At 34.9% G+C, this 12,280-nt stretch overlaps 1 protein-coding gene across 3 annotated transcripts in view; it reads left to right on the forward strand.

The window, feature by feature from the left end:
- Positions 1-12,280, forward strand: part of WDR33 (WD repeat domain 33) — a 110,249-nt gene that overhangs the window by 84,388 nt on the left and 13,581 nt on the right. For all 3 annotated transcript variants that reach the window (XM_007493982.3, XM_007493983.3, XM_007493984.3), the window contains 7 exons: positions 220-346; positions 2,230-2,384; positions 2,528-2,606; positions 3,196-3,306; positions 3,892-3,986; positions 6,177-6,263; positions 6,789-6,928. In XM_007493982.3, the coding sequence (XP_007494044.1) occupies positions 220-346; positions 2,230-2,384; positions 2,528-2,606; positions 3,196-3,306; positions 3,892-3,986; positions 6,177-6,263; positions 6,789-6,928 (794 nt within the window). The remainder of the gene's footprint in view (positions 1-219; positions 347-2,229; positions 2,385-2,527; positions 2,607-3,195; positions 3,307-3,891; positions 3,987-6,176; positions 6,264-6,788; positions 6,929-12,280) is intronic.

Consider the following 12,280-nt stretch of genomic DNA (forward strand, 5'->3'; position numbering starts at 1 on the left):
CTCTTTCTAGCTCCATAAGGCAGTTGACTTAGTTAACAAATGATTTTAGAATGATCAAATCAAAGGTATAAATCCCCTAAAAAAGATGATTTAGGGTCATTTTTTTGCTAAAGTGAAAAATAATGTTTAGAAGGTTCTGTCACGTTTTCTTAAATTAGATTGTAACTTTTAAAAATGTAAATTTTTAGATTATTTCATTGACTTTTTTGTTTCCTCCAGGGCATGGTGCAGATGTGAAATGTGTAGACTGGCATCCAACAAAAGGCTTAGTAGTTTCAGGAAGTAAAGATAGTCAACAGCCAATTAAGTTCTGGGATCCAAAGACTGGGCAGAGCCTTGCAACGCTGTAAGTAAGAGGAACTAAGCACTTAATTTATCAGTTTGTTTGTAATATTTAACTAGCTAGTTCTTGTTGGCAAATTTTCCTGGAAAGGTAAGCATGACAGTTTAGTGAAATAGGATGCTTTGGGGTTGGTTTGGATAACAATTTAGTTTCATTAGACTTTTATATGAAACATTCTCCATCCATTATATAAAACAAACTTGTTCTTTCACATTTGTTTCCATTTGAGTAGTGCAAGTTAAAGAATAATAATAATACCCATAAAACTCATTGTCTCATTTACCTGTTTATCATTGAGCAATGGAAGGTTTGATCATTTGTGTCATTTACCAAGAAGAGAAATAGCAGTACTTTATTCTCAGTGTTCCTTTGATGAGATGTCATCTTTATATACTGCTTCCTCTTTGTAGGCCAGTTATCATGATTAATGAGCATTTCATGGTCTCCTGCTGGAGTTCTATGGGCAGATTTGTATGTGTAGACTATTGCTAAATATCTGCACCATAATAGAAATGCACTGTTGATTGATATTAATGCTAAGAGCTGACATTTATGTTTCTAAATATATTGTTTCATTTGATTATCATATTTCCACTATGGGATTGGCATAGTAGATATTATTATCCCCACCAGGTCTTCTGATAAACAGTCCAATGCTCATTCTACCACTTAACCTTAGAGCAGTGATGGCAAACCTAGAAACTCAGTTTCTAAAAATTGAGTGCCGCCCCCCCCCCCAACTGAATGCTGCCTGCGCCTTCTCTCCCCTTCCCATCCCCACCCCCCTATACTGGGGTGCAGGAGGAAGCATTCCCATTAGGCTGCTGGGTGGAGGGGTGGGTGAAGTGAGAAGAAAGTCCTCAGCAAGTATTAGAGAGGGAGAGGGGAGTGGCCTGAGCATTCTACTCCCCTCCAGCCCTGTCACCTGTAAGCCATCCCTCTGGGAGCTCCTACTGGACTGCTAGACAGAGGGGCGGGGGACATGAAAAAATGTCATCAGGCACAGTGGAGCGGGGAAGGAGATCAGTTCTATTCTGCCTTTAGTAATGATCTCAGGGCTGGGGGGTTGGGGAGGGAGGGTGGCCACATGCCCACAGAAAGAGCTCTGTGTGCCATCTTTGCCACCCGTGCCATAGGTTTGCCACCACTGCCTTTAGACTTTAGAAGTCTTATCAGATCAAAACCTGTCTATAACAATATTCTGACTGTTAAAGTGAATTATCCAGATTGGTCCCAACTGTCCCTAGTAATAGGTTTAAGTTGTCTTATCAATGGGGAGTATGACATAGTGGTTAGAGTTAGGAAGTGCTTCTTTACTTTTACAGAGACAGGATGTGGAGCATTGCCTGTATAGTTAGACACTTAATTAACTGTGTGATCATCAGCAGGTCACTTAACTTCTCTAACCCTCAATTTCCTCATCTGTAAAATGAGGATAATAATAAGCACCTATCTCACTGGGCAACTAAGGGCAGGAGGTGGTGATATATTTTAAGTACTTTGCAAATTTTAAACTGTCAGATCAATGTCAGCTGTTAATATTTTTTGTTCATATGCTCTGCAATTCAACTTTTTACTCCAAATCGAAGCCTTTCTTCATTTTGCATTGTTAATGTGATACCTGAGGAGTTCACAAATTTTCTCTGGAATTTGTCCATTTAGTTTCTTAACTATCTTTCCAAAACCAGACTTCGTTGGCCTTTGGGATCTGGAATTAAATTAAGCCAGGTTTCAGATTCCTGCAATAATGCTCGATTTATTGCTTTTGGCCACATACTCCTCTAACCTTGGTCCTATTACTTCTGAATTGAAAGGGTAGTTATTATGTTTTGTTCTTTTTAAATTTCAGGGACATTATTAATTGTTTCTTTGGTCATTGTTTCTAGACATGCACATAAAAACACTGTTATGGAAGTGAAATTAAATCTCAATGGCAATTGGCTACTGACAGCATCCCGGGATCACCTCTGTAAACTTTTTGACATCAGAAATCTAAAAGAGGAGCTTCAAGTCTTTAGAGGTCATAAGAAAGAAGCCACAGGTCTGTGACCACATTTGTATTTTTTGTTTATAATCATTATCTATAGCATTCTCACTGTTGTTTTGATCTTAGTTCAAAGAGATTACAGCTTTGCCTGATTTATTATTTCTTATAATTGCTTCTTTGATTTGTGTTTTTTACAGCGGTGGCCTGGCATCCTGTTCATGAAGGTCTTTTTGCAAGTGGAGGATCAGATGGCTCTTTATTGTTCTGGCATGTTGGGTATGCACTATTTCCTGAGAAAATTTATTATTTTAATGAAATAAGATCAGCATAAGAAAGGCACCGTGTAAATATTGTTTTTATCATACCTATAGAATAATAATATTAGATATTATACATTAATTGTATTATATTTAAAATGTAATACATAATATACCTAAAACACAGCTTTATGAATCCTCTGTCAAATTCTGTACTTATAAATACAAATTTCTACATCAAACCTAGGATGGAAAATTTAGAATCTGTTTGTTATTAGTATTTGAGAAGAAAGTAAGAATATATTACCTATTTTTGTATTAGAAATACATTAGCATCATTTTTAAATGAATATCAGATAAAATATCACATGTTTTATTCAAGTATTACTTGCATCCATTAATAAATACATGCATGGAAATTTAGATAAACCTAGAGAAAATAGCTTAGCACAGTGTCTGACACATAGTTCATGCTTAATAAATGTTTATTGACTATAACTATGTCAAAAGAGGTAGATTGAACCACAGCTTAAGAGAATCAAGAAAAAAATGTCTATTGTTAATTTAAATGAAAAATATATGCTGATATATGTATATTGTCATTTTAGGGTAGAGAAGGAAGTGGGTGGAATGGAGATGGCCCATGAGGGAATGATCTGGAGTTTAGCGTGGCATCCTCTTGGACATATTCTCTGTTCAGGATCAAATGACCATACCAGGTAATTTTAGGTACCAAGGAATTATAAGAAATAACATTACATACATGATGACATTGAAAATTATACAGTTGTATGACTTTAGAGTTTTATTTTACATTTCAATACATTATGCTTTATGATTGTTTCATGCTTTTAAAATGATCTTTTTATTCTTGGTTTTAAGAAATTGCTTTGGAAGGGGGAAGAATACGTATAGCATGTTCAAAAAGTGTCGGTGGGTTTTTAAGCTTTAATTACTTAAACCTTGACTAAGAATTTTCAAATATTCTATATGTGGGAAAATGTTGGTAATTTAAAACTAAATAGTATTAATAAAAATTAAAAAGAGAAAATTAAAATCAGTATAAGAAAGATACAGTAGAAGTATATTGTTTTTAATCATACCTAAATCATAAATGATGGATTCACATTGATTTTGAAACATATGAAATGAATTTTCAAGGTGCTTTATATTTACTATTTAGGTTTTAAAAGGACAATCTTTCCTAAGAGTTGGGAAAGTAGTAAGTGATAGCCTCATATTCAGCTTGTTTTAATACCCAGAAATTGAACCAAAGCCATTCATTTTCTCCTTTTTCCTTGTAGCAAATTCTGGACTAGAAACAGACCTGGAGATAAAATGCGGGATCGTTATAACCTGAACCTACTTCCTGGAATGTCAGAAGATGGAGTAGAATATGGTGATTATAATTTATCACCGCTTAAGTAATGAGAGATTTGGTGAAAGAAATAAGGGATAGTCAAAATTAGTTTTAGCTCTCTAGTTTTGGAAACTTTTAATTCACCAGTGAGGAGGAGGTAGTATGATTTGTCAATTAGAAACATACACAGAAGTTTACTAAAAGATACTATTCTGGTATTTCATTATAATCTTTTAACTTGCCTTTACTTACTCCCTCTTTCTCATTCCTCTTAAATCTGTTATTCATCCTCACCATGACTTTCAATCCCTGTGTCCCCTCAGTATTATATTAGATTCCTGATTTGCTCTCTTTTTCAGTTTTTGACTCCTTGGTGAACCTCTCTTCTACTTTTGAACACCTTGTTCTCTTGTCCTATTACTCATCATTCCTACTAAACTCCAACCTGGGTTACTTTTAGTATCTCCCTCTTCATTCTTACTTATTTGTGGCTGAAAAAAACTGGAGGAAATCATCTCAACTGGACTCTTCATCCAGTGAAAAACATCCTACTGCTCCTCCTTAATTGACTTAACCTTTGCATTTCTTCTCAAACCTTTCCTTCTACTTCCTCTTCTGTTCTTCTTTGATCAAGACTTTATAGTTCACCATAAATATACAGGCCATTTGCCAAGAAATTTCCTTCTTTACTATCTTCATTTCACATTCTTTTGACATCATTCCCTGCTATCTCTTCCTATACTCCAGTCTCTGATAATGAGGTCACCTTTCTGCTTGTCAAGGTCAACCTGTCTATTTATACTTTTAATACACTCCTTTCATTCTTTGGTGGGTTGCCCCTGACATCATCCCCACATTTCAGTCTCTACTTGCTCCTTTCCTACTACCTAAAACATACCAAAAATTTCCCCATTATTACAAAACCCCTCCCTGTGCCTGCCAACTTTTACTATATATGTCTCTTCCTCTCCTAAGCTAAATTCCTTAAAAGAGCCATCTACACTTGATATTTGTTTCACCTCTCATCACATATTCTTAATTTCTCTGCAGTTTTGCTTCTGATCTCATTAAATTGAAATTGCTCTCTCCAAAGTTACCAGTGTTCTTTTACTTACAAAGTCTAATGCCCTTTTCTATATCCTCATCATTGTTGATTTTTAAAAATCTTTTTTTGCTGGATTTCCATCATGCCTACTAACTAGAGTTGTTCCTCAAGATTCAGGCCTGGACCCTCTTCTTTTCTCTCTGTTCTTTCACTTGGTGACTTTAGCAGCTCCCATTTGTTTAACTGTCATCTCTATGCAAGATGATTTTTGGATGTGTTTAGCACTAGTCCCTCTCCTAAGTTCTAGTCTCATATCAGTAAATGCCTTTTGTTCATTTTAAACTGGATGTCCTCTAGGCTTCTTAAACTTAACATGTCCATAATAGAACTCATTTTGTTCCACAAATTCTCCCCTCTTCTTAAGTTTCTTATCACTGTTGAGGGAACCTCCATTCCCTTAGTTTAGCCACCTTAGTGTCCTCTTTGACTCCTAGCTCTTGCTCAAGTCACATATCCCAATTGTTGCTAAATCGTGTTTCTACTTTCACAACATTTTTAAATCTATTTTTATTTTTTCTGCTTGAAATTTTTTATCCTAACTCCTTCACTTAATTTTTTGATCTCTACATATATTATTTCCCACATTTATACATTAAAAAAATTTTAACATTAGTTTTCTAAAATTTTAAGTTCTGAATCATTTCTTCTCCTTCCTCTCTGAGACAGCAATTTGATATATACGTGTGATATAATGCAAAATGTATTTCTATATTATCACATCATTTTTTTATACATTCCTCTTTTTTCATTCAGAGTCACAATCTTAGTTTAGATGTTCATTGCTAACTGTTGCCTTAACTATTGCAATAGATTTTAAATTAGTTTTGCTATCCAAGGTCTTCTCCCTACCTTAATCCATTTTCTATACTACTGTCAGAGAGATTTTCCTAAGGTGCTTATGTGAACATGTTTCCTCTCTACTCAGTAAACACCAGTGGTTCTTTATTGCATCTAGGATCAGATATAAACTTTTTGGCACTGAATACTCTTTATTTGCTTTGGTTTCTCTTTCTTTGTACACTGCTTCTGAGCATCTAATTGTCCATTGTCTGGTATATAGTAAATATTTAATAAATGCTTCTTGAATGATTGCTGATTTGTTAATAATGTGTTGTTATTTGCAGATGACCTTGAGCCTAATAGTCTGGCAGTGATTCCAGGGATGGGAATACCGGAGCAGTTAAAACTAGCAATGGAGCAAGAGCAAATGGGTAAGACATGAACATTGTGCTCAGAAAGCTTATTTTAAAAAACATTTTGTAAGTATTGACCCTATCTCTTTGATCTTCTTAAATTATTAATTCATTAAAAATTATAGATTATAAATTTATTAGAAACTAAAATAATAGGGGCAGTTGAGCAGCTCAGTGGATTGGAAGCCTATCCTAGAAATGGGAGATCCTAGGTTCAAATCTTACCTCAAATACTTCCCAGGTGTCTGACCCTGGGCAAATCACTTCTCTCCCATTGCCTAGCCCTGGGTGCTGTGTTCTGCCTTGGAACCAATACACAGTATTGTTTTTAAGATGGAAGGTAAGGGTTTAAAAAGTTTTTTTTTAACCACAGTTTGTACAAAAGAGCTGATAAAACTGATAAATGTCATCATGATAAATTCAAAAAATCATAAAAATATAGGTTATATGTTTCCATGCTTTATTCAGTAGAGAAGTGAACAGCTTTCATTCAGTTTATTTTATATATGAGAAGTTCTTAACTTATTATCTTCGTATTTACAGGGAAAGATGAGTCAAATGAAATAGAAATGACCATTCCAGGATTGGACTGGGGAATGGAAGAGGTAATGCAAAAGGACCAAAAGAAGGTGCCACAAAAAAAAGTTCCTTATGCAAAACCTATTCCAGCTCAGTTCCAACAAGTAAGTACACGAAAATCAATCTTTATTTAATAACAAAATCTGTATACAGAGAAGAGATACTGTTTAAAAAATATTATTATTAATGATTTATCTTTTTAAATTATGTTTGATATTTCCAATAAAAATATTATTTCTCTTATTTATTCATTAAAGCATTTATTTAAAAATTTTCAGTTCCAAATTCTCTCCCTGTAGTCCCTCCCCCACCCATTGAGAAGGCAAGCACTATGATACCCATTTTACATGTGATGTCATGCAAAACATGTTTCCATCTTAGCCATATTGCCCCCAAGGGAAAAAATAATAAAGAAAATGAAAAAAATATGCTTCAGACTACACTCAAGAGTTCAGTTCTGTCTCTGGAGTTGGATAGCATTTTTCAACATGAAAACTTTGGAATTGTCATGGATCATTTTACTGATTAGAGTAGCTAAGTCTTTCACAGTTTGTTGTTTTTATAATATTGCTGTTACTGTATACAATGATCTCCTGGTTCTGCTCACTTCATTTTACATAGTTCATATTAAGTCTAACTGGTTTTTAAAAAAATCATCCCACCTGCTATTTCTTCTAGCACAATAGATAGCATTCCAACACAAACACATAACACATCTTCAGCCATTCCCTAATTGATGGGTATCCACTCAATTTCCATTTCTTTTGCCACCACAAAAAAGACATATAGATCCTTTTCCTTTTCAAAGAAGATCTCTTTGGGATGCAGACATAGTGGTGCTATTGCTGGGTCAAAGGGCATGCACAGTTTGATAGTTCTTTGGGGGCACAGTTCCAAATTGTTCTCCAGAATTTTTAGATCAGTTCATAGCACAGCTTCAGCTATGCATTAGTGTACTTATTTTTTCACATCCCCACTGACATTTGGCATTTTCCTTTTCTGTCATATTTGCCTATTTGAATTGTGTACCTCAAAGTTGTTTTGCATTTTTAGTGATTTAGAACATTTTTTCATATGACTTATGATAGCTTTGATTTCTTTTCCTATAAAATCTCTGTTTATATCCCTTGATGATTTATCAAATTGGGATGGCTCTTATTTTTATAAATTTGGCTTGGTTCCCTATATACTTGAGAAATAAGAACTTTTCAGAGAGACTTGATATAAATTTTGTTTTCCCATTTCTACTCTCTTAATTTTGGCTACATTGGTTTGCTTGTTGCAAAACCTTTTTAATTTACTGTAATCTAAATTGTCTCCATCCCCAGCCTCATTTTTCTTACCATCTCTTTTGGTTTTAAATTTTTTTCTTTGCTCACCTGTGACTGTAAGCTCTTTTGCACCCTGAAACTACAACTTGGAACTGGGTGATGGGGCAGTGGAGTTGCTGAATGGTGTCTGGTCCTGTGCTCTAATGCTAATACATTAAATCTCTTCCTGATCAGATGTTCAATTCCCTTATTTCTGGGCTGAAAGTATTCCTACTACACCTGCTGCTGCTTTTGCTATGACCTCTAAGGCCCACAGCTGGTGTTGCCACTGTACTGTGTTCCTGACTAGCCCTCACCAAAATGCTAAAGACCTTCTTCTGTCCTAAGTTGTCTGGGCTAAGCTCAATTCACTACTATTATTCAATATTAAATTAGAAATTCTAGATATAGCAATTACAAGAAAAATTTTGAAGTAGTAACAGGCAACAAGGAAAAATACATATAATTCTTTGCAGATGAAATGGCATATTTAGAGAACTCTAAAAAAGTAACTAAAAAACATAGTTGAAACAATGAACAAAATTTAGCAAAATTGCAGCATATAAAATAATTCCACGTAAATCCTCAACTTTTCTACATATTACCAGTAAAACCCAGTAGGAAGAAATAGATAACTACAGATAGCTTAAAATACTTGAGAGCCTACATGCTTAGACATACACAGAACTATATAAACATAATTGTAAGACATTTTCACACAAAGAAAGGCAGATCTAAACAATTGGAGAAATATTTGTTCATGGGTAGGCCAAGCCAATAAAATAACAATGACAATACTACCTAAAATAATTTATTCAGTGCCATATCAATCAAACTACCAAACTACTACTATATTATAGATTTAGAAAAAATAAAATTAATCTTGAAGAACAAAAGTCAAGAATTTAAAGGAATCGATGAAAAAAAAAAGTGAAAGAAGGTGACCTAGCAGTACCAGATTTCAAACTTGGATAGAATATTCCTTTTACTCTTCCATTTTCACTTGACCTCCCTTATGAAAAAATATTCTTCTCTACTACAAATTTCTTTGGAGAATTCATATTGTCATCCATGTATGCCTACATATTTGTCTTCTATTTGACCCAAATTATTCATTACCTTTGTGATAAATTCTTATCATTGATGTGTCATTTACATTATTGTAGTCATTTTGTATATTGTTATCTGTTTTATTTTCAGCATCAATTCATTTAAGTCTTATGTGTTTTGGAATTCTGTAAATTTGGTTTTTTATGACCCCATAATATTCTATTACATGAATTTTTTGTTTTATTTTAAAGAATTTTACAAATGCCTTTGTTTTTATATAAATCATTTCTAGTACGTTAAGCTCCATCAGGGAATCATCCCTTCTAACAAAGTAAAAACAGTGAAATAAAATTAGTTCTGGTTACTTTGCCTCAGTTCAAGAAAGCCTTCATGTTTCTCTGAAGTCTTCATTTTTTCTTATAGGTTAATAATATTACATTTCTTTCACATGCCACATTGTGGGGACTTCATTTTTGTTTCTATTTTGTTACCTAAAGTACTCCTGTTTTGTTGTCTATTGTACTTTTTTTCTTGGAAATTGTCCATAACTTTTTTACCACATCTCTTGAGTAATGGTCCTTCATCCAACTTTATTAAAGGATTTTTCCCTTTAGCTCCTTTTTTTCTTTACCCACTCAAACAGTGATCCAGACTATGCTTCCATATCATTATGGCCATAAAAGTAGAGAAACGGGTGGAGCCAAGATGGCAGAGAAAGGGACAGGGATCTTCTCAATCTCTCCCAAATTACTCTGCAAACAATCTTGATATAATGTCACCAAATGAATTCTGGAGCAGCAGAACCTACAAAAAGATAGGGTAAAACAGTTTTTCAGCCCAAAAAAGCTTAGAAGGTTGGCTCTGAAGTTTTTTTGCGTGGGAATGGGAGTGAAGTGCAGACCGATGTGCTGAGGCATGTGCCCCATGATGGCAAGCCAGCACAGGCTTTGGGGGTAGCTGAATCAGTGGCAGTGGCTTCCAGATCTCTCAGCTCAGAGAAGGTAAGGGGGTCAGGCAACTAGTCAGAAGGAGATTACAGGGGTTCCTTTGCTTGCTCTGGGTACAGGACTCTTTTGCATTGCCCATTTGCATATTTGAGTCACAGTCTCTGGTCATGTCCAAGGGAAGAAGGATCACTTGCATACCAACACTTGCAGCTACAAGGGAGTAGGGGACCCTGTACCACAATTCCAGGGTGTAAAGGAGTGCTTGTGGTCCCTCACAGACCAGATCATAGACCAGAAAGAAGAAGGGTTTTTCCTTAGATTATACCACCTTTGAAGAATTGAAAAGTTATAGATCCTCAGAACTAGTTCTGAAAGCAGTTACACAAAGAACCTGAAGTTTGGAATACTGCCCCCATCACCACAGGAACAGAGAATCAACTTTAAAGTTTTTTTTTTTTAATTTAAGTTAAAAATCAAGAAAAAGACTAGAAAAATGAGCAACAACAACAAAAAAGTTATTTTGATGACAGTAAAGACTGAAATACAAACTCTGAAGAATACTACAAAGTTGATAATGCTTCATCCAAAGGCCCCCCAAAAAAATATTGAATTAGCTTCAAGCTCAAAAAGAATTCCTGGAGGAGCTCAAAAATAATTTAAAAAATCAAATAAGGGAGGTAGATGAAAAATTGGGGGGGGGGGAATGAGAGTGACGCAGTTAAATCAAGGAAAAAAAGTGAACAGCTTGGTAAAGGAGGCACCAAAAAATGTTGGAAGTAATACCTTAAAAAACAGAATAGGCTAATTGATAAAAGAGGCACAAAGATCCACTAAAGAATTTCCTAAAAAGTAAAATTGACTAAATGGAAAAGGAGATACAAAAGCTCACTGAAAAAAAATAATTCCTTAAAAATTAGAATTGGGCAAGTAGAAGTTAATGACTCCATGAGACATCAAGACATCAAGAAACCAACCCCCCCCCCCCATGAAAAAATTGAAAATGTTAATTATTTTGTTGGAAAAATAACTCATCTCGAAAACAGATCCAGTAGAGATAATCTAAGAATTATTGGACTTCCTGAAAGCCATGATTGGAAAAAGAGTGTAGGCATCGTCTTTTAAGAAATTAACAAGGAAGGGCATCTCAGTTACACAATGGTAGCCTGCCAGCCATGGAGTTGAGAGGACTGGGTTCAAATGTGTGAACTTAAGAAACTTCCTAGCAAATCACTTAACCCTATTTGCCTAGCTCTTAATGCTCTTCGGGTTTAGAATTGATATTTATATAGAAGGTAAGGTTTTTTAAAAAAATTTATCAAAACAATATTTCCCTGCTATCCCAGAGCCAGAGGGTGAAACAAATCGAACAAATCCACTGGTCACTTCCTGAAAGAGATCTCAAAATGTAAACTCCCAGGAATATTCTAGCCAAATTCTAGAACTTTCCAGCCAAGGAGAAAATACTGAAAGCAGCCAAAAAGAAGCTATTCACTTAGTGGAGCCAGGGTCAGGATAACATAAGATTTAACAACTTCTACACAAAAATATTAGAGGGCCTGGAATATATTACCGACGGAAAAGGAACTAGGATTACAACTGAGAAGCACCTACCTGATAAAACAGTATAATTCTTTGGGGGGGAAATGAAGATTTAATTAAAGAGAAGTCTTTCAAGCATTCTTGCTGAAAAGACCAGAGCCAAGTAGAAAAATTGACTCTTAAATATAAGACTCAAGAAAAGCATAAAAATATAAAGAGAGAAATCAAAAGAGATTCAATAAGGCTAAACTGTTTACATCCCTGCATGAGATGATACTTGTAATTGCTAAGAACTTTATCCTTACTAAGGCAGAAGGATTATATACATAGAAGGCAAGGCGGTGAAATGAATATGATGGGATGATATCCAAGAAACTAAAATTAAGGAGAAAGAGGAATATACTGGGAGAAGAGTTATGGGGAGAGGGTGTTAGTGGGTAAATTATCCATGTAGAAGAACACAAAAGACCTTTTACAGTGGAGGGGGGAGATTGGAGAAGTGGGAGAAGAGGTACTTGAACCTTCCTCTCATCAAAATTGATTCAAAGGACAGCTATATTTACTTAGTTGTGTATTGGATTCTATCTTACCCTACATGAAAATAAGGGAA

Source organism: Monodelphis domestica, chromosome 4 (assembly GCF_027887165.1).
Source record: "Monodelphis domestica isolate mMonDom1 chromosome 4, mMonDom1.pri, whole genome shotgun sequence".
NCBI lineage: Eukaryota > Metazoa > Chordata > Mammalia > Didelphimorphia > Didelphidae > Monodelphis > Monodelphis domestica.